General features: G+C 47.4%; 8 protein-coding genes across 8 annotated transcripts; 3 read left to right on the plus strand and 5 right to left on the minus strand.

Annotated features, from left to right (window-relative positions):
- Positions 1 to 235: 235 nt before the first annotated feature.
- On the minus strand, positions 236 to 1672 carry F5J12DRAFT_895431 (uncharacterized protein; the record flags this gene model as incomplete). The annotated part of the gene is made up of 3 exons (XM_051747828.1): positions 236 to 854; positions 900 to 996; positions 1045 to 1672. The coding sequence occupies 3 exons, from the start codon at positions 1670 to 1672 to the stop codon at positions 236 to 238; spliced, it is 1344 nt and encodes a 447-aa protein (XP_051597302.1).
- Positions 1673 to 11093: 9421 nt separating this feature from the next.
- On the plus strand, positions 11094 to 11382 carry F5J12DRAFT_895436 (uncharacterized protein; the record flags this gene model as incomplete). The annotated part of the gene is made up of 2 exons (XM_051747829.1): positions 11094 to 11210; positions 11263 to 11382. 2 exons carry the CDS (start codon positions 11094 to 11096, stop codon positions 11380 to 11382), a joined length of 237 nt encoding a protein of 78 aa, XP_051597303.1.
- A 1249-nt stretch (positions 11383 to 12631) lies between these two features.
- Positions 12632 to 13387, minus strand: F5J12DRAFT_906851 (uncharacterized protein; the record flags this gene model as incomplete). The annotated part of the gene is made up of 7 exons (XM_051748830.1): positions 12632 to 12664; positions 12689 to 12851; positions 12876 to 12906; positions 12928 to 13055; positions 13092 to 13179; positions 13207 to 13236; positions 13258 to 13387. 7 exons carry the CDS (start codon positions 13385 to 13387, stop codon positions 12632 to 12634), a joined length of 603 nt encoding a protein of 200 aa, XP_051597304.1.
- Positions 13388 to 14285: 898 nt separating this feature from the next.
- F5J12DRAFT_724804 (uncharacterized protein) lies at positions 14286 to 14540 on the minus strand (the record flags this gene model as incomplete). Its single annotated transcript, XM_051741566.1, has 1 exon — positions 14286 to 14540. A coding segment is annotated over one exon (255 nt), but the record flags the coding sequence as incomplete, so codon positions are not given.
- Positions 14541 to 14546: 6 nt separating this feature from the next.
- Positions 14547 to 15234, minus strand: F5J12DRAFT_895438 (uncharacterized protein; the record flags this gene model as incomplete). Its single annotated transcript, XM_051747830.1, has 3 exons — positions 14547 to 14956; positions 15009 to 15123; positions 15175 to 15234. The coding sequence occupies 3 exons, from the start codon at positions 15232 to 15234 to the stop codon at positions 14547 to 14549; spliced, it is 585 nt and encodes a 194-aa protein (XP_051597306.1).
- Positions 15235 to 16020: 786 nt separating this feature from the next.
- F5J12DRAFT_849029 (cleavage and polyadenylation specificity factor 25 kDa subunit) lies at positions 16021 to 17357 on the plus strand. The gene is made up of 7 exons (XM_051746453.1): positions 16021 to 16068; positions 16117 to 16143; positions 16202 to 16375; positions 16443 to 16623; positions 16688 to 16763; positions 16817 to 16889; positions 16948 to 17357. Exons 1-7 carry the CDS (start codon positions 16049 to 16051, stop codon positions 17009 to 17011), a joined length of 615 nt encoding a protein of 204 aa, XP_051597307.1. The 5' UTR covers positions 16021 to 16048; the 3' UTR covers positions 17012 to 17357.
- F5J12DRAFT_849034 (ras-domain-containing protein) lies at positions 17259 to 18706 on the minus strand. The gene is made up of 5 exons (XM_051746454.1): positions 18464 to 18706; positions 18256 to 18303; positions 18030 to 18102; positions 17811 to 17926; positions 17259 to 17675 (listed from the first exon to the last, which is right to left on the minus strand). Exons 1-5 carry the CDS (start codon positions 18632 to 18634, stop codon positions 17397 to 17399), a joined length of 687 nt encoding a protein of 228 aa, XP_051597308.1. The 5' UTR covers positions 18635 to 18706; the 3' UTR covers positions 17259 to 17396.
- A 620-nt stretch (positions 18707 to 19326) lies between these two features.
- On the plus strand, positions 19327 to 20343 carry F5J12DRAFT_784849 (P-loop containing nucleoside triphosphate hydrolase protein; the record flags this gene model as incomplete). The annotated part of the gene is made up of 4 exons (XM_051743120.1): positions 19327 to 19467; positions 19609 to 19656; positions 19743 to 19994; positions 20092 to 20343. 4 exons carry the CDS (start codon positions 19327 to 19329, stop codon positions 20341 to 20343), a joined length of 693 nt encoding a protein of 230 aa, XP_051597309.1.
- Between the last annotated feature and the right edge of the window lie 1250 nt (positions 20344 to 21593).

Consider the following 21593-nt stretch of genomic DNA (forward strand, 5'->3'; position numbering starts at 1 on the left):
TTCCAAAGAATATCCCTGCTTCACAAGGTGACTTGCATAGCTCCACTTTGTTGACCAATCCCATAAATTCAGCAATATACAATTCTAGTTTGTGGTTTCCTTGTTTGATACTTGATAGACACAGGATTGCCAATGCTGTTTGATCACCAGACTTGAATGTGGCCTTGAGATGTTCCATGAAGTGCTTGAAACCTTCATGGTAGTAGATGGCACTGTCAGGAAGCTTGCATTCATTTCAATAGTTTTCAGCAAAGGAAACTGCAGCTCCCTTTGTCATATACATTAGCACAAATGAGATCTTGAGCACATCTGTGTTGTAAACATGAGAGTTCAGGTTAAGATAACCTTCCACTTGAGTAAGCCAAGTCTGAAGCCCTTTGTGGCTTCCATCAAACTCTCCTGGTCTCCCAACATTAAACTCCCTTCCTCCATTAGGAGAGCAATAACCCCAGTATTTGTCTGCTTCCTGTTTGGCATCCTTGCCCTTACTGTTCCCACCAAGGGGGAACTCTGGGGGTACAATCTTTCCAAAGTTAGCAGCATACCAATTGTGCAGAGCTTTGTCAGTGGGCAGACCATGAGGAAATTCATTCCATCTGTGGGTTGTGGGGCCATTTGCTGCACTGATGGTTATGATATGCTCGACATTACACCTACTCTCCATGTCAGGACAGATATTGGTCAGTTGGCATCGCTTACTTGTACTTGGGGCTTTGACTTGAGACTCCCCTTTGTTGATAGTGCTCATGCACTCATTGGACAAGTTTGAGTTTTCATTTAGTTGCACAGACTTGGATATGGTCATGGTTGGCTCTGGCAAATCTCTGACAACAGGAGGTGGATGCAAAGAGGATCTACAGGCAGTGTTAGCAAGGATACATGCATGTGAGGTTACTTACAGGGGGTTCTTAATCAGCTGTGCAGCCATGCTTATACCAGTGTTGTCCTCCTGCTCAACTGTGTTCAGTGTTGGAACAACTGGGATGACAGGCATGCCTGAAAACAAAAAATTAGTTTATGATGTATCCCATAATATCATCTCACCTGGTGTGCAAGCACAGTCAGGTCGCATATGAGCATCACAGTCTTGATCATTTTGCAAAAGTAATGGGCTAGATGCAGAGAGAGACTCTGAGAACAATATCAACACCCCAGGAGCATTGTTCATGTTGGATATGCTCAGCCCAATGGAGTTGCTAGAAGCCAAATCAACTGAACTACTTGACATGTCAGCACTGTCAGCTTGCAGGCCATCATCATTGCTGTTGTCTGGGGCCATGAATACACCAATCTTTGTGTGCTTAATGTTCCCAACTCCAGTCAGTGAGTCTGCATCTTTGACTACCTTGCTCTTTGTCTTGTGCTTGGTAGCACTGTTGGTTTTTTCATCTGTCCTATTCATGAACCAGGTTTGTTTGAAAGACAAGTAATGCTTCTTAGCAAGGAGGTCACTCTTCCACAAGTCTTCACAAAAGTTTAGCTCTGGAAATGCCTGAACAAGCTCACCACAGAATGCCTTCTTGACTTGCAGTGACATCAATGTCCAGGTAGTCTGGGCATCAATGAGTCTGTGAGTACAGAACTCATGCCAAATACTCTGCATGGTCTGCAGAACATTGGTAATTTTCTTGCTCACAAGTTCTTGTCCATTTGCATCCTCAATAAATGCCATAGCAGAGGACACTTGTCCTTGTGCTGTCATACAAAAAGCCTTCCAATCCTTCTCAAACCAGTATTGCACTTTGGGATAGTCAGCTCAGTTGAGCTGAAGGACTGGAGGTATGTTTAGGAATGGCATTGTAGTGATTGGCAGTGATTTCAGTGAGATGTTGAGAAATCCATCTGATAAAGCACTCTGGCCTGGCTGGTTTAATGTTAGCCTCAAAACAAGGGTATTGTATGCATTCCTACAACAGAGATAACAATGTCAGTAATCTTTGCTTGGCAATCAACTTACTGCATGGCAGTGCATTCTGCCTCTGATGTGGTATTCTCTTGCTGAAGTCTATTGATCATATCTTGCAGAACCTGTGCCTATGCCACATATATGTGAGGAAATCAGTAGACACACATGCACTCACATTTGGTATCATTTCTGGGAAAGCTTGGCTATGGGATAATGTGTGGCTGGGCTGCATTATCAAAGAGGGAGTGTCAGTGAAGAAGCAGCTGGATCTGCCACATTACTAGCCATCTGCAAGTTGTTGGCCCATGACAAGGTGTTGTTAGGGGTCAAAAAAGATGCAGGACTCTGCACACTGTTGCAACCAAAAAAAGTTATTAGGACCACTTGTACTGCAATTATATAGCTCTGGCAGAGAATTAGACATAAAAAGGGGGGATGCCTGGCTATCTGAAAGGCTGGATGTCAACATCATGGACAGTGGAGGGAACACCCATGTTTATCATTATTTGTCACTTGATGGCATGATTTCTCCCTAAGTCCAAATCCTGCACTCACTGCGGAAACGAGATTTTAGCAGGGGGCATAACCGGATTCTCCAAATGTAGATAATCCGACCTTGATTTTTTTTTGTAAGATATAGCTATTAGTCTGAGTAAAGTCCGACTCCACGATTTTTGAGTAACATATCCAAATAATCCGACGTAGGCAAGATCTGAATATAGTCAATACACCAATAGCCTGACCTCTTGCACGTGCATTTCCCCACTCCGACTATGCTCGACTCCATCGGCCATAGTCCAACTATAATACCATCGGAAGAGTGGCTCTTGCCGCCCTTGCACCCCTCGGAAAAAATAATGGACTTTGCGAAAATTTTCCTTGGTCTCCAAGTTCACCGGTTCGCCATGTACACCATGAACCAACCCAAGGTATGTGGTACTCGAGTCCTCTGGCCTATGCACTCACCTCCAAAAGTTCCATATCGATGCTAACCAGGTGGTTCCAACCTCACAAGCCGACGAAACCGAGTTTGTTGGTCCCCCGACAGTCATCAAACGTAGGCCACACATCCTTCGACTTCATGTCCCAACCAGCGTCCAAAATGTTATGCTCTCTTTCGAGCCAAACTCCCAAGGCCCTGTGGTACGTGTGGCTAATTACTGTTCATGTGTCTTCCACTCACGGCCATACACCAGACCATAGAAATCTCCCTAACGACGATGTCACCAGAGCTTGGCAATGATACCTTTCGTGCAACTCAAGCGTGCATTGTCGACTTCAGTGCTAACGTTGGTACTGGTGGGGTTAAGTTGGAGTCTGCAGATGCCCATGTTTCAGCCATCTCAGTAAGTCATCGCATAATTCATTTCCTTGCTGATGGTATTACATAGGATCCTCTACTTGTCAATGTCGAGCCACTTCCTGCCATGCAAGGACCGTTCAGATGTATTCCAGACCATTTCCCACCTGCCAACAAAAGCCAGACAAACCCTGAGGGTGGTACTGCCCTGCCTATCGCCCCTCGTGTTCCTCTCATTGATGAGAGTGAAACTGAGCCCAAAAGTATGGAGGAGACCCCAACCATGGCTGTCAAGGTACATTGTGACTCATGAACCATTCTTTTCTCGATATTGACCTCTTTCTAGAAAACTACTTCAGAAATACCAGTCTCATCTCTTCCCACACAGGTTTCTGGCCCCTCCATTAGGCATACTTTTACCCCAGACAGTTTTGCTGGATCGGAGATGTTTGATACTGTGAGTACACAACTGTTGTGTGTAAGTAAACTTCATCATTTGTGTTGTCACGTACTCATCATTACTCAGGAAAGATGGGCCCAAATTTGAGAGGGACTTATCACTGGCCAGGAAAATAATAAAAGATGTCGCATGCCCATATTCTCTGAAGCTAGTACCCCCACCCCTCCCACTAAATGCTTTCGCAAGTAGTACTTGTCTTTTTTTGGAACTAATATAATGTTCACGTGATCATTAATGTCGTGCACGTCCTCCTGCTACCTCCTCAAGGCCTCACACTCTATTCACTAAGAACACGCCTCCGATGGGGTTCCGGCAATGCAACTGCAAATCTTTCAGGTGTAATGGAGCACTAGTGCCTGCACATACGGTCACCGCCCATACACGATATGACCTTCGTGCGAGGACGAAAGCATCCCAGATGTCACAGCTGCGTGTATCAGGGCATAGGGTCATCCGTTCGGTCATTAAAGACGCAGGGCCTGTCTCACGATTATTTCCATACCCTATATGCATGCCTGCTCCCCCCCTCTCACCTGATGTCTCTTTTGCTGACCCACCGCGTACTTCGACCTGCGCTGTAGAACAAGAGATGCTCGACCACGGTACTCTCAGTGGCGAGGACCTTGATATTCTGACCTTTGGCAGTGCACTACCGAATCTGGGACTGAACTTCCATAGCCCCGAGGCCTTGCTTTCCGCTGTGGACTACTTCCAAGAGTACAATGCAAGGACGTCTGCTGGCACTTGCCCTCTCACTTCATTTCATGCCCACCATCTCCCTCCTGACCCAGAACAGCGCGCCGTGGAACATCAGCTCCGACATATTGCAGAAGAACTTTGTGACGAGCAGAACAATAGTCGGAACAACACCCCGCCCCTCGATTATGATGATATGTCCTATGCTAATGGATCCTGGTCTTATGCTGATGAAACTGATCATGCCCACAATGCAGAGGTAGTAGATGGCCTCCCCCACCCCAGCGTCGATGAAGACGATCCCGATCCCTTCCTTATTGATGAAGAGGTGCGATCAGATAACCTAGACCTCGCTGACATCCCGGAGCACGTCACGGTCATACATGCTCTCGTATCATGGCTCCATCTCCAGTTCCATCTCCCATGCATTGCATGCAATGCACTATTGGCGATCCTCACTCTTCTACTATTCTTTCTCAACCCAACCACTACCTCCCCGTTCACAACACTCCAGTCCGGAAATCGCCTTCTCGGAGTCAATAGACCCATCCATACGTTACCGGTCTGTCCGAATTGTCGCAATGTATACCCTCTGGCCTCGTCACCACGTTGTCATGATACCTGCACATCCTGCCACGTTGAACTTTTTCTTCCAGGGCAGACTCTACGTGGCAACACTCGCATGCTGAAGACTCCAGTTATTAAGTACCCTTATCTCCCGCTGTCTGAGCAAATTGCGTCAATCCTCAAGATTCCTGGCATCGAGGCTACTCTCGACGAGTGGCGAGACAAACCATGAAAACCTGGCATGTATACAGACATATTCGATGGCAATATCTGCCGCACGAAGCTTAAAGGTCCCGATGGCAATCTGTTCTTTTCAAACCAGACGAATGAATGTGGTGGTCCAAATGGCGAGCTTCGCTTAGGTGTGAACTTGGGCGTGGACTGGTACACTCTTCCTGCTGACTTTATGATTTGACTGAACGTACTTCACGACAGGTTTTCATACATTCAGAGCAATATCGCGCCATCCCATTCATCGGCTCCAACATCGTTCTTGATCTGTAACCTGCCACCAGAATACAGGTAAGTTTTATGATATCCTTGCATCTTTCTTCTCACACAGCTTTGTCCTTCCTTGCAGGTATCGGACAGCAAATCTAATGTGCACGAGTATCATGCCTGGTCCAAAGGAGCAATCACCGGACCAGGTACAACAATTTCTTTGGCCTATCGTGTCTGATCTACTGCAGCTTTGGAAGCATGGTATCAAAGTTCCCACTGAATCGTGGCCTGAAGGTATGTCTAATATTATTTTATGTGAGTGTCTACTGACTTATCTTAGGACGGCTTGTCCGTGTTGCCCTTGTTGCGGTCGTATGCGACAAGCCTGCAGCGCACAAGATTGGAGGCTTCGCATCGCACTCTCATACTTATTTTTGTACAGAGTGCTGGATATCTGTGGCAGACAAGACGAATCCAAATGCGTTTCAGCAAGGAGGTATGTCTTTCCGTCTCTCGCACAGACAGTATACAATAACTTATTATCCATATCAGCTTTTCCGCCACGAACAGATGCTGAGCAGTGCCATTTAGGCAATCAGTATCACAACCTTGCGACGCCGAATGCACAGAAGACCTTCGTCAAAGAGTATGCAACACGATATTCGCAGCTATCCCGCCTACCATATTTCGACTTGGTCGCACAAATCGTCATAGATCCGATGCACAATCTCTTCCTGGGTGCATCATAATATCTACTTCGAGTCTGTATAAAACTGACATGTCTTCTATTCTCAGGATTAGTGAAGACACACTTTTACAATATCTGGGTTCAAAGCAAGATATTACGGCCGAATCATGAGCTCGCCACGCTACACAGCATGCTTGCAGATGTATGTGTGTCCTATTTTTCCCTTCCGAGAGCGACTTAACATTCAAAACATTACTAGTTTATCATCCCAGGCTCGTGTGGCAAACTGCTGACTGACATTGGGACCCCTGCCAGTGGATCTCTTATGGCCGATCAGTGGTTGCTTTTGGCAACCGTATATGGCCCGATCATCGTATGTTTCATCGACACTTGACATCAAGCTCACAACTTATACAGGCATAGGTACCTCAGATTTGGGACAGTTATCTACCGCGCCAGACGTCTGATGAAGCACCCTTTTGCCGCATCTCCACGATTGAGCAGGCCGAAACCAAGAAACAATGGGAAGCTTCCCAGAAGGCTAACAACAAGACGTCCCTCACAGAAGCCAAGAAATGCGGAAGGGAAGCTTTTGAAACCGAAAAGTCCCATATTGCGCAGGAGAATATGGCCATCGCCGAGGCAAAGAAGCAGGAAAAGCTCCAACAGCTGGTAGTAAAGCAAGCCGAGAAGGCGTGGCAGGCCGAAGTCAAACGAGTGAGTTTCACATACATCTTCGTGTACTTCTACGTACTACATATGGGTTTCCATCCCAGGTGCAGAAGAAACGAAAGGCAGCGACCCAGATTGTCAAAGACTTGCCTGAAGGTCAGATACGTGGCCCACCTCCCCCTCCAGGCGATGCAGAGACACCCGAGGTTCCTGAAGACCGCAACGAGCAACTCAACCTTCATCCTACCGATCCAGCGAACTTTCTTAAGCTGTCCTTGGCCATCCGTATTCTCATCAAGCACACAATCAACGACCACGATATCGCCAAGGCTGATTGGTTACTACGTGAATACAACGTCGAGTTGATTAAGGTATGTCATCGCCCAGACTATACATCGATATTAATGACACTAATGTGCTTGAACTTAAGCTCTATGGATCGAGTGCCATAAAGCCAAATCATCACTATTCCACACACGTCAGCAACTGCGCTCGCAACTTCAGACCACTGCATGACTTCTGGATGTTTTTATTCGAGCACCTTAATAAGGTTCTGAAGTCCTTCAAAGCGAACAACCACGCAAACAGCGAACTCGAGACGACCTTTTTCAAGGAGTTCCATCGCGCATGTGAGAGCTCGAGGGTGGTAAGTGCAATGCGTTTGTAAATTGGAATACAAATACTATTTTACTGACTACGGAACTCTAGATCTATTCTCTGCGTGCCAATCCCGTGAAATCCCTCGGCTCAGAAGCTGCACAAATCATGCAGAAGGCTATGCATGAGGAACGTGGAACCGTCGCAGGGCTTGCTGCCCTCTGCAACGATCTTGATGAGGTCAGCGCAGATGGTGAGTTACCCTTGGCACAGAACAAATGGATGGCCATCTGACCATAGACTGCATAGCCGGGATAACTTACTCCCTAAGTCCATGCTGTCATGAAAACGTCTTCTCATCAGAAACTTATCGATTACTTGCTCATACACTCAATGCACGCTTTCCGCTTTCACCAGTGCACTGCCAACACGAGTGGCCAACTACTCCCCGCAGTATTCCTCTCAATCCCAACGGCATCTTCTACGACTATGTTGTGATAAATGGAAAGCGATTTCATGCTTCAAGAGCAGTCGGCACTCACCGGTCTTCCCTAGTTCACGTCATGATACCAGGTCAGGTACCTACACACGGCTATGGAGAGATACTGGAGATCTTTCAGCTGGATCAACACTTACACGATGGGAAGCAACGCTTATGGTTTGCGCGCATGCGATGGTTCAAGCCATACCACGGGAACCAAAGGACAATTTGGGACGACTTGTACATCATCCTGTTTGACCTACTAACCATCGTTCACACTAACATCATGAAGTTCTGCCTTAGATGTCCGATTATGGGAGCTCGGGGAATACCAAATGCAAGAATCATGCCTCCCTTCGCTCGTGGAATTCGACTGGATTGGTAACTTACTGGCATTAACTGTTGTTTCACTCAGAGAGGATCAGCGCAAGGTGTGGGCAACAGTAGACCTTGCAAAGGTGTGTAGCGTTATCGTTTACTGATACCCAGCTCGCTACTCAATCAATACTCAGTAACTGGAGTCTAGACATTCATGTATTACAAGGATGGATGGTAAATTAAACATGATGTTTGTTAATTTTGTAACAGAGCGTCACAAATCCTACAACATGCGTTGCTCAGAACGCGAACAGCAAAGCGAAGTTTCAATACTCGTTTTCGTCATCCGATGACCCATTTTCATTAGACATCTTGAGCCATTCATCCAATTCTTTGAGGTAGGTGGCATCCGCCTCGAAAAGCTCTTCTTGGTTGACGTGAGAATAGAAGCCTTTTAGCCAGCTGATGCCCTCATGCACCACCATTCCCAGGTGTTCACCTAACCACCTCTCATCTACCATCGCCCTGAAGACCATGGCCTTTGCCGGTGGCATGTCGCGACTCAAATGCTTCGGGGCGACGTCAAAGACCCGTTTGTGCACCTTCTTCATGGTTTTGTGACATTTACGCTGTGGTTCCTGATTCATATTGCTAGTATTCGCGTTCAGGTCCTCAGTTACATCTTGCCGCTGCTTCGTGGCATGCATGCTGAGATAGCGCAGAAATGCAACATACTAATATGGCCGGATTCGTGAGTCACCTTTGCCGCTCAGATATGAATTTAACTTACATCGACTGAGCGCCAAGCCTGACCTACAACCCAGTTTGCAGATTGCCCAACCTCTGCATCCTTCCTTCGCTGGAGCGTGTCGTCACTAACCTCGTCGTCATTGCAGCTGATAATATCAGATCCGAGGTCGGTAAGGATGAGGGCTTCTGCGCCCTGATGTCCAGTTTCCGCTTCGTACTGTGATGCTGCCTTGCATCTAGCTGTTGCAACCTACCAGTATGTCAGGCACACTCGGGCACGATATCTGTGAGAGTTCAAGTACCGTAACACACCGAGCTCGCTGATGATTCTGTCCCAGCCTCTCCTTAGTCCTGCGTGCACCTTGATCACTCGTTTCCTCTTTTACCCTTTTGTGGATCGTGCGGAAGTATGTTTTCACGCAATCTTTCATTATTTGGAGGTCGAAAGACTTGTCGGGTATGGTTTTTAGTTGGAGCTGTTCCCTCTGGCTCTATTGCATGTCGGGTGAGCGCTTGCAATTCTCATATTATTCACACGCTACCAGATGATACCTTTTCATTATTAAAGACATGCTCGGCGACTTCTTTAATGAACACGTCATTCAGTTTGTCATCTACGTTGCCGAGCCAGTTGGGGCGCCAAAGATGTGTGCTGTCACTCGTTGATATGAAAGGTTCATCGTTCTCGAGTGGTTTGATAGCAGCAAGGGCTGCGACGTGGTTTCTTTTCGTCCCTTCACACTCGATTCCACACATGTGAGAGAAGAGTGGCTGGATAATAGACTAGTGCCCGGTGAGTGCGCACTCCAATACTGAATGATAGCATAACGTACCTTGAGAACAGAATGGTCATTTGAGTTTGTTCTCGACGAAGTATGCTTCTGTTGATCCACACATTTCTCCTGCAGTTCTCTAAGCATTTGCTCGACAGTTTCAAGGCACGAAACAAGAGATTCAGTTGCCTTCCTGACGCTGGTAAGCTGTTCTTCCATGCTGGTGTTGGCCTCGCTGAGGTGTTTGACATGAGCCATGAGCTGTGCAACCGTAGCATGCAAGCTAAGCTGGTCTCCTTGGTAAGATCCAGTTCGAGAGCGGGATGCTGAATATAAAGTCTGATAGTCTTCCATTGGCGTCTCACTACATCCTCTGCCATTCGACTGACTATGGGAAGGTCTTCCAGCATACGAGAAGGATGTTTCGTCACGACCGTTGACACCCCCATGGTAAGGAGTGAAGCCAAGATGTTGGCTTGGTTGGTTTCCTCGGTGTGGATAGGATACCTCGTCCTGCGATCCCTGCAAATCGACAGCACCGGTCAGCTCCATCATATCAAAGGAGAACTCAGGTGACAAGAGCTTGGCAGATAGGGTGAGTTGATCGACTGACAACAACAATTAGTAGTGACTGACCGATGGTCCACTGTGGTCTCTTCGCTGAGCAGGGCCAGGGCCAAATGGATCATCTAGGCCTGGCGCAGAAGGGAGGTGAGTGCCCTGCGGGGTGTTTGAGGGTGCCATGTTCATCTGTGGTACATGATGTCCATGCGCGATGCTATTAATATTCTGGCTCAACGACTGGGATCCAGGTATCGCTCCACCACTTGGAAGTCTTTGGCGTTGAAGGTGCAAGGAGCTGGAGGGCGTCATGTGTGTCTGGGTCTGTGGTACATGACGACCACGATGAGTTCCCTCCTGGCTCATCAACTGGGACCCAGGCGTCAGCGGTGGGGCACCACCTGTGAGCCTCTGCAAATGCATCATATCCTGCCATTCACCAAGGAGGGGAGCAAGCAAATGTGGGCGATTTTTTTGCACGGCTGGGGGCGCTGGGTAGGCATTTTGGAAGCACACGTTGTACTAGGCACTCATCAAATATAATCTGATCTGGTTATCCTGAAAAACACGACTGAAGGCGGGAGGATCAATTGCATTTATACGATTTAACTCAGTGTACATAGCTCATAGTCACATTCGAATCTGATCTGATTATTGTCGCGAAGGTAAAAATCGTCATGGTGATAGGCATGCAAATCCAACCAGATTATGCTCCGAAACGAGAACACTTCGGCACTATATTCAGACATATTATTAGGAGTAGCTACCCTCGGGATATACAACGGTTATTGTCATTGACCTGACTATCTCTGGACCTGATTAAAAACCCGTTTCTGCAGTGACTAAGTCTAGTACTACCTTGTTGTCTACTGCTCTTATCCATATGGCTCCCAACACTGTCAAGATCATCAAAAACATCATCATACTTGAGGTTGAAAACCTCCTTCAAGGTTGGCCAGCATATGTTATTAACTTCACACCAGAAAATCCTGGCCCACATGTATGTCTTAAGCTATTCTAACTCTACCCATTGTGTGACTGACATCTTACAGAAATTAATCCTGCATATCAAGAACCTGAAAAAATATGTGAAGATTGACTCTGATGATGAAGATGAAGCCACAATTGTGGAGTACCATAGGTATCATGGCGCATATAGCCAATGTTTCTAACCAGATCAATTACAGGTGCATTAACCAGCAACAGTGATGCAAAAATTATGGTCACTGCTATTCAGTAAGTCTTGTGTAACTTCTGGAGGTGTTCTTATCTTTGCAGGCCCAAGGAGGCTTTATGGTCTGGAAGTCCAGAAGATACTTCTGATGAGGAGACCTCTGATGACAAGGAGATGACTCACAATGCAACATTACTGACAAACACACTCATGGTCCCTGTTCAACTTCATGGGAATTTAAACCAATTTCCTCCAGTAAAGTGTAAAACCTTTGATGAGAACTGGCCCCCCTGTCACCCTTGCACATTCCACAAGATCTCTCATGACACCTTGATCGCAATGTATGATGCATTTTTGACATTCCCAGCAGCAGTGAGGCCTGTGTTGGAGGCCATCAGTAGTGGTTCTAGTGGAGAGGTTGCCAAGAGCAATGGTGTGAGTGAGGTCTAGGCATCTACTGGTGAACATTTTTTTTTGTGCAAGGACATCTGCTATGTACTTTGTACTGAGGACAATGTACATTACTGTGGTTTACCATGCTTTAATACCAGTGTTTTTGGCTGCTGAGTAGTTTGCAAGCTGAAAGGACACAAATGCAAAAATTTATTGTCTCCACAATACTTCAGATGGACAGAATGACAGAAGTACATGTATGCTAAGCTCAATCCTCCTCATTTTCTTTGACCCTGAGACATGCAATGTCTATGCCCATCTTCTCCACCAGGAAATACCTCTCCTTGACTGTACCTTGTATGACAGGATGATGTGGCACCATCACAATGACTGATTGAATGGAGGAAACTGGAATGACTTGCAAACTTGGCTCACCCTGCTTGGTACAGGAAGTGACAACCCCATAAGATTGCTTGAATAGGTGAGGGTGGGGATCAGAATAGAGAGTGATGAGAGTGATGTTGTCATATTCAAATTTATCAGGGGCATCAAGGTCATCATTGTTGTCATCATCATCATTGGAATGGTTGCCTGACAACAAGTCTTGTGAAGTACTGGACTTCTGCAATGCAGTCTCTGCCATCAAGGAAAACCTTTTATGATATGATGAGTAAATGTACAGTGAGAGTTAACTACAATTCACATACCTTAACATTCTGAGCCATGCAAATTTCATCTGGGGACTTCTGCAATTCTTGATACTCAGACCACACAATTTGGCCATGGGGCAAATGAAGGCATGCCCAGTGTCAGATTCTGGGTGCAAGCAGAACTCCAAGATACTCTGAGATAATTCAGGCCTCTGCTCCTTGAAGAGTGATAAGATGCTTGTCATGTTTGGCAAGGAGGACATAACCATAATGGAGGTCAGAAGATGCATGCAGGTTGACATTTTCAGGAGGGTCAAGATGAGGTAGCATAGCCTTGAGTGCATTCACTTGGCAACAGCAGATTCCCTGCTGTGCAAGGTTGGAAAATGGGTCTGATGGTTGCCATATCTCTTGGCCAAGATTGCTAATAGTATGTTCCATTGTCCACTGTGAGGAACATATGGGTGAGCCAACACAAGCTGCTTTGGAAGGAAGGTGACATGTGAGGTGAACACAAGGATGAATGAATGGAATGCAATCAACACAATGCTGGTAAAAAATATGCTCAAATTCTGGTGCCCATTCCAATATGAGCTGAGAAGTGTGACAAAGTTGGGTGGGAGTGATGCTGTATTGAGACATAATACAAAGGCCAGTGACAAACTTGCAAAAATTGCGCCAGACATGGACAGGAAGAACTCCATACAGAAGAGCCAGGCAGAGATTGTGAATCCAGGTAATGTACTCTGTGGCTTTGTACCAGGAATTGGCATGAAGACAAGGGTTGCAAGGAGCAATGTCAAATGAGCCTGGTAGATACATCTTGCAACTGGTGATGGCAAGGCCATGGGCTTCCCAGGTCACCCTATCCTTAAAAATGGCCCAATACCATGAAGATTTGTTGTTGGTGGGTGTGCAGTCAAATTTGCCCCACCATAAATCAACCCAGAGTGCAGCCATGTTTGCCCCACTCAGGTGCAGCTGGAGGCCAAGCAAGATGCTCAGTCTGACAATGCCTGTTTTCAGGTGCCTTCTTTCATACTTGGCCTGGGTGTGTGAGCTGATGAGATATGTCAGTTGCTCAATGTACACTTGGGAATTCCCTGGCCCAACATCATAGACATTGAGGTCAGGATGGTCACAGTTGGGTATATTGTAGTTGTGCAGCTTGAGGAGGACTGGGTAATATTGAGATGTACCCAGTTTATGACATCCTTTTACAGGACAGAGCAGGCAGCACCCATTTTTTCCCTGATGGCTGATGAAGTTGCTGAGGGTAAGTAGGCCAGGACCATCAGCACATGCAAGAAATAGGAATGGGCATGAGGTGAATTCACAATCTTGTGAGGAATTCCAGATGCGAAGCCCCTCATGCTGAACAGTGGAGAGGTGGTGTAAGCCCAGGAACAAGAAAGAGTCAATGATCTTTGGCTTCTTTGGACCAGGTATGATTGTGCTGGGAAGAACATGCTTTTTCTTGTAATGGTAGTTGGGAGAAAGGTCAAGGATGATCCAAATATATATCCAGCAGTCAGACTCCTTACTCTCATATAATTGAGTGCCATTGATCAATAACATGAGCAACATGTCTTCTGGCTTGATCCTGTTTTGAGCCACTGCACAGAGGTATGCTTCCCCACAGAATATGTCATTGTAAGCATCAACTAACCCATTGTTTCTCCAGATTTCCTCAAATAGCTGCCAGGTATGATTCTCCTGGTAGTGCATCTTCTCTGCAGTCTTGGGATGGCACCAAAGGACCTGGAATTATGGGGCAATAGGGATTGTATGGAAGACAGCATGGGGGTGTTTGGTCCTACTGCTGCTCTGCTGCAGCTTGACTTGGTCATATCATGGCTCAGAGCACTGTGTCAAGAGCAGAGAGTGGACCTATGAAGGCAGCACAGGAGTTAATACACATATCTTTGACTACAGACATGACTCTGCTGAGATTGGCAAGTAGGCACCTTGTCTGGTGAAACATAGGGAGTTTGCAATCAGGGAAAGTCTTCTGAATGGCTCTCTGAATCTTTGTATATGCATTTTCTGATGAATGTTCAAGGGCAAGAAACATTGACAAGGCAAGTTCAGTAGACAGATCATCTATGTGCAGAAGTTCTCAGGGGGGATTGCAGAGGCACTCAAGTGGTTCACCTGTTATGCCAACTCCATCATTGAGAGAGGCATTTCTGATGTCTTTTACAAAGTGCAGGCTATGCTGTATCTTTGGTAGGCATGCATCACAAATGAGTTTCTCAATATCAAGGTCCAGGAGGGGGGAATGGATAGGTGGAGCAGGTGGATGGTCATCATCATGTCCAGCAGGTGGGTTGTGATTCCATGAATCTCCAGGACTGTTGTCACAATGAAAATCTCCAGCCCCATCATCACCATGAAAATCTCTAGCCCCATCATCACCATGAACATCTCCAGCCCCATCATCACCATGAACATCTCCAGGACCATTGTCACCACAAAAATCTCCAGCCCCATTGTCACCACAAAATTCTCCAAGCCCATCATCAACATCTGCAGGGCATTGATGATTACCTTGAAAAAAAAAGCATATTGAAGGACTTACATTCATCAGCATCTTGCTGATCTGCAACCTCATCCATATGCATGTGGTCATCCATCTGATTTTGATGGGCATCTCCCTGGGAAGGTAGTTGAGGGTGATCCTCTGCCTCTAGTGTCTAAGAGGATTTTTAAACCAAAGAGCAGAACAGCTATTAATGTGGTCTTACCAGGCATGCATGTCCAGCAGTACCAGATTCATTAGAAGCATTGGTACTTGCAGCAGACATAGCAATGAATGCATGGAAAGTATTGGATCATGTTGCCAGTGTTATAGATGCCTTCTCATTGTCATCCACCTCATGTAGGTGCCACTTCCAAGTTCTCAGCATATGAATGGGCCTGCAAATGCCTTTGCAGTATTTGCAACACACACACCACAGGTTTGGAGCAGGGCCCAGCATGACAAGGAGTAGGTAGTACTCATAGTGAGTGCAGTGAGAATATGGAATGGATGGCATGGATTGCACCAGATAGCATAGATTCAACAACCTAGCACAAGTACATTGCATTGCATGGAGTCAATGGCACAGATTGGACAGGTTGCACGTGATCAATATCCCATTCCAACTAGGCATAGCTATGGACAACCTATGCACGTTGCAACACATACCAATACATATAAACAATAGTTGGTAAATAGTACTACATTTGTCTACCTAGTTACGCATTTGTCCAATTCTCACTGGGCCTCATATGCGACAAATCCAGGACGGCTTCATTCACCATTTGTGAGGCTGGAGAGCTGTTGTTGTGTCATCATGGTCTTGGCAGCCCCAGTCCGAGGCCTCCTTACTCCCCCATGACGAAATCCACTGGCGGAGCGGTTCGGCGACGTCGTCCAGTGTCTTCGTGGCCACAAGGACACCCCGGAACATTCTAAATAGTGCTGAAGGCAAAACACTATACTTGCTACCTCCGCCAGTGCCATCTGTGCCAATTCCAATTCCGTGGTCCCGTGACTCATATTCAGAGCCCGCGTCGGAGTTCGTGTGACAAGCGCTCTCTCTAGTCACGTGCCTCTCGTCGTCGTCGTCGTCCACGATGTCCAACACGATCCCCCTGTGAGTGCAGGCCACGTTGTTTCATTGAAGCGCTGACGAACCACACAGCTATCCCCTTTCCAACTTCACATTCTGGTACGCAACAGAGTTATCGTCGTCTGCGACAGACACACTCACCCCCGGAGTTGATTAGCACAAAGGAAGCCCAGCCGGAGGAAGACCCATCTGTCTCGGCGCGTCTGCAGCGTCTCCAAAACAACTATGAGGATTTTGGAATGCGTCGGACGGTAGAGGGCGTGTTGGTGGTACACGATCACGGCCACCCGCATATCCTCATGTTACAGATTGCTAACGCATTCTTCAAGCTGTCAGTACTTCCCATCTTCACGCGCATATATGCATGCGTGTCCTTTATTCAATGTGTGTTTGGATAGCCCAGGCGATTACCTCAAACCAGGTGAAGACGACGTGGAAGGTCTCAAGCGAAGACTCGACGAACGACTCGCCCCACCTCCAGAATCTAAACAATTTAACGCGTCCCATGGCATCGACAACGAATGGGAAATCGGAGATTGTCTCGCACAGTGGTGGAGACCCAACTTCGAGACGTTCATGGCGAGTCTGCGCATCCATGGCATGCTTATTTCTGTCGCGAGGGGCTGACGGCGGATACCTACAGTACCCATTCATCCCTGCGCACATCACCAAACCGAAGGAGTGCAAAAAGTTGTTCTTGGTACATATGCCTGAACGAAGTTCGTCCTTCTATCCTGTGCTAAATCGTTTCGCGTGTTCATGCGACATTCAGAGGTCCTCGCCGTTCCCAAAAACATGAAACTGCTCGCTATACCACTCTTTGAGCTATACGACAACGCTGCTCGGTACGCCTATCGTCTCCTTAGTTCCCTTTATTTATCTCTGACCTTGTAACGATGGCAGGTATGGCCCGCAGTTATCTGCTATCCCGCATTTGCTGTCAAGGTATAACTTTATATACCAGTGACTTCGCGCGCGGAAAGAGAGGGCAATAGACTGTATCCTTAGAATTTGACCATGAGCGTGTCTCTCGTGCGCACTCCTCTCCTTGACCGTGTCGCCGACGCTTTGCATCTTCTTATCTCTCGAGGTTGCGACGCGCCGATCCTCTTATCTCGGGAGCCATACTCGGCAGAAATGTCAGCACCCTGAGTCCAAATCATTAGAGTATGTACTGCCCCTGACTTTGAGCAATGAATAGACGTGCAGCTATTGTATATTCCATGCAAAATTACCTAGCTCATGCATTCAAATCCAGAAGTAACTTGTGAGGGTCGACGGGGTATTCTAAAATTGCCTCCAATATTAGTAGCCCCATCTCATTCTCTCAGAATGCTCTTCTTCAACTGCAACTAACAGGCACACCCAACCCCCCCATCATCTTCTTGTGCCGACCGCCCATTCAAATCGATCGTCCCCGGCATCCCATCTTCCCCATCTCTACGTTTCCCACCCCCAGACTCAGGTGTCACAGGTGCCCACAACTCTGGTGTCTCGAGTATCCGTTTCACAAGATCCTCGAAAACCTCGCGTACACCAACAGAAGTTTTGGCGCTTGCTTCTAGGAAGAGACATTCTTTCCGAGTAGCGAACGCCTGCCCTTCAGAGGTAGATACCTGGCGGGAGTGTTCCTGTTGGTCGGGTTATGTTAGGTATGCTCGTCCGTTCCACTGTATGCATGTAAGGTGCAAAGATAACGTGGAACACGACTAATGAGAGCGAAACGAAGGAAATGGAAATGGCGGGAGAAAGAAATGAAGAATGACCTTGTCTAGTTTATTGCCAACGATGATCTTCGGCACCAATGACGAGACATACGTATCGATCTCCGTGAACCATTTGGGCAACGCATCATACGTTTCTCTATTCGCGACGTCGTATACTGCCCGTGGATTGGACCGAGAAATTCAACAGCGAAAACCAGATGACGGGAGACGGGAGACACGTGAATAAGTCAAGACGAGAAGAAGGGGGTACCGACGTACCAACTATGATGCCCTGAGCACCCCTATAATAGGACGACGTAATCGTCCGAAAACGTTCTTGTCCTGCTGTGTCCTGTGGCACATCATGCGCCACGTTACATATGGGCGGGAAGATCAATGTGGTGTACGCCGTAAAGACGAGCGCATGATGAAGCACACAGCACAAGTTCAACGAAGGAAACGCCCCGTCAGTCAATGGGCAAGCCAGAAAGAAAGATAAACTGACCCATATACTGAGTTTGACCTTTCGGCCATTCACTTCCATCTTGTGGACCTACGTGAGGAAGAGAGTCGTTAGCGCGAAGCCGTTGTGCATATGAATCTCGTCGCCCGTGTGCAGCTGGGGCGCTAAACAACTTGTCGGATACGCTGGGACTCCCGAGGGAGTCTCCAGTATCACTACCTACAAAATAACCCTACAAAACAAGACCCACCCTGAAATCCACTCCGATAGTTGCAGTCGCCTCGTCCTCGGGTATCCACTGCTCGTCTGAGAATCGCAACAGAAGACTACTCTTGCCCACAGATGCATTGCCAATCAGGAGGAGCTTGACGTTGACGGGTGATGATGAGGCGACTGGTGTCGTCGTTACTGGGGCCGTCATCTGTGGGTATGACGACTCGTGGTAGGGGAGGGAAGGGAAGGAGTGCGAGTATGGGGTGTGGCTGCCTCGCTGAATACGTCAAATCAAAAGACACCGCAACAATCTAATAAATTTGCTACGACGACACGATGACACTACCAGACAACAACAGTACACTGACAACTTTTCACCACAAAAAAACTCAGGGCCTATGTATCTTTTGACAACTCAACCTGGCATAACCAGCAACGCCGTTGTGGTTCATGGATTGAGCACTGAACATCTGTACATATGATTTGTGTTACAGGGTCCGTGCCAGCTGAGATTGGATGCGTCTGGAATGCACTAATACATACTACACAGGTGCATAGCACAACGTCTCATTCCAGTGGGTCTATTCGGGGAACACTACAATGAGTCGGTTCAATGACTGATCGAGATCATTGAAGGCGAACTTTCATCGCAGTCAGATCTCAGAACTGGATATTACATACAACTTGCGTATGTGCCAGTACATATCATGAATCGATCGTGGATGTGGGGGGCGTGTTGGATTGGAGTACTCTACACGTTTTCTACGCACCGACCATATGATGGATGCGAGGCTGTGGGGCCTGCCTCATCTGGCGAACTTCGATGTCCTTATCATGCCATCTGTTCTATCCATTCCGCAGACAAAGCGTCCCTTCGGTTCCATTGCAAAAAATTCTACCATGGCACAGTCGTGTCCTCCACAATTCAAGATGGTCCTTATCGGCAGCTCGTCCGTCGGCAAGACATGTCTCCTTCACCGCTTCCTTGACATGGACTGGTCAGTTGGCGACGTTGCTGCGAACTACGGTGTGGACTTCCGTGTGAGTGTCCCTCTCACGCATGAAAGACATGGGACTTGTGGTATATGTAGCATATCCCGCACGTCTCGTGTGTTTCATTGGGTGGCCAGCGGCCACACTGACCAGGAGAATAAAGCGGACTGATCCTCCTGTTTGACGTAGGCTCAGAACATGGAAGTTGATGGACGCAAGGTGAAGCTTTGCATATGGGTGAGCATTGTTCCTCGTCATTCCCAACGTGGTTGAGTGAGACGCTCTTCGCTCCTTCATACCGTTTATCGTTCCCTATGTAACAGGACACAGCGGGAATGGAAAAGTTCCGAGCAATCTTGCCGTCATTCTATAGGGGTGCACAGGGTGTTATACTCGGTACGGTCGATGCGACATGTCCCCAGTGTTACACCCTGATCATTCCGGTTCGAAATGGGCTAGTGTACAGCATTTCTGACAGAACATCGTTCGATGCATTGCCAGGTTGGCTTGCCGACATCAATCACCACGCTCCATCTACGACACCCAAGATAATCGTTGGGAACAAGTTAGACCAGGTATGTCTCCAGCGTCATTTCTCATTCCACCACCTTTCGCCACGACCCCCTCAGTTTGGCTGCGCATCTTTGACATTTAACTTTTCCAAACTGGGAGGTTGACCGGAAGGTCCCTACGTCTGATGGGGAATCATATGCCGCCCAAATCGGTGCCCTCTTTCGTGAAGCAAGCGCCAAGACTTCTATGAATGTGACCGAGGTCTTTGAGGATCTCGTCAAAAAGATGCGCGAGGCCGACGATCTCATGAAGTCCATGGTCATTTATAGAACGTGGCCCCAGGATGAAATCATCAAGCTGGTTGCAACAGACCAACCCAAACGTAACTGGTGGGATAAATGCAAGTGTTAGCAAGTATGTATGTTTGTAGTTCTTAGTTGCCGGTAGATGTAGGATCTTGTCAAACAAGAATCTACCATATGAAATCCCCAGTGTATCAATTTTTCATCTAGCTTCGCCGGGTACGAGGCCGTTCGTGACCTGATTCTCCAACTAACCTGCTTGTTCAATTGCAGGATATGAGGGAAGCTTGTAAACTGTGATGGCCGATGGCATGGATATCTGACACGTTTTAAGTGATGTCAGGCTTCCTCGCTTGCATCAGGCCACAGTAAGTAACTCGGATGGGCCCCTACAGTCATTGTTGCGACACGTACCCAGAACCAACATACAAAAAGCTTGGCGTGATTCATTTGTGTGGTTAGAGGGGGACAGCATCAATTGGTGTAATGTGTGACATGTTGTCGCGGTGCTCGCGAACCTGCCGTTCCGGTATGTACGGCCTCATCAGCGGCCTGGCCTAATAACAGGTGAGAGGGATCCCGAGTGCTGTGCACAATCAACACAGGAATTGATTTGCGGACGCTCCATGGCACACACATACGTAAACCCTCATCCCATCGTGTTGAGACACCGTCAGCAAATGTAATAATCTATTGTCATTCACAGAAGGAAGCGAGTTCCTGGCCAACACATAGCAGCTTCGACCACAGCTCCCAAGCATACCCGCATCAATTCATCGATGTTGATCCGTGAGATACTCGGAAAGGGACAGAATCAACGACAGGAACCGCGTGAACAAGCCAAGACGGGAAGAAAAGGGGGTCCGGGTGCCGACAAACCGAGTATGACACTCTGAGTGCCCCTACAATAGAACGACGAAACCGTCCGAAAACGTTCTTGTCCTGCTGCATTATGTATCATGCCATGTGGGAAGATACGCGTTGTATATTGTAGGAGACATACATGGTGAGGCGTGGAGCCCAACGAAGGAAACGCACGTCAGCCAACAAAGAAGACGGAAAGAAAGGGAGACTAACCTCCAAACACAACCGACTACCCGTAACTCGCCACTTAGTACATTGCACGTGAAACAAGACGCCCACCAAAGTAACATGGACCTCAACCAGGACTAGTTTACGGAATCCCACACACCCCTGGCGGGAAGTGCGTAAGAGCACTTTTCCTCGGACTGGGTGGCCCCCAGTATAGTGATTATGTAGGACTAGGCGTGGCAGTTGCTACATGATACAATCGCTCGTCCAAAGAAAAGACTCACCCTGAAATCATGGTCGCAGTCGCCTCGTCTTCGGGTGCCAGTA

Source organism: Pisolithus orientalis (genome assembly GCF_024613125.1).
Source record: "Pisolithus orientalis strain OTSU chromosome Unknown F5J12scaffold_30, whole genome shotgun sequence".
In the NCBI taxonomy this organism is placed as follows: domain Eukaryota; kingdom Fungi; phylum Basidiomycota; class Agaricomycetes; order Boletales; family Pisolithaceae; genus Pisolithus; species Pisolithus orientalis.

Bases quoted from the DNA above. Each gene is read 5' to 3' on its own strand.
- F5J12DRAFT_849029 (XM_051746453.1), top strand. From the start codon at position 16,049: ATGTCCAACACGATCCCCCT. The intron at 16,069-16,116 runs GTGAGTGCAGGC...CGAACCACACAG, and splicing joins ATGTCCAACACGATCCCCCT to CTATCCCCTTTCCAACTTCA. The intron at 16,764-16,816 runs GTTCGTCCTTCT...TGCGACATTCAG, and splicing joins GGTACATATGCCTGAACGAA to AGGTCCTCGCCGTTCCCAAA.
- F5J12DRAFT_849034 (XM_051746454.1), bottom strand. From the start codon at position 18,634: ATGACGGCCCCAGTAACGACGACACCAGTCGCCTCATCATCACCCGTC. The intron at 18,103-18,255 runs GTCAGTTTATCT...GATGTGCCACAG, and splicing joins AGGTCAAACTCAGTATATGG to GACACAGCAGGACAAGAACG. The intron at 17,676-17,810 runs GTCATTCTTCAT...CCCGACCAACAG, and splicing joins TTGGCAATAAACTAGACAAG to GAACACTCCCGCCAGGTATC.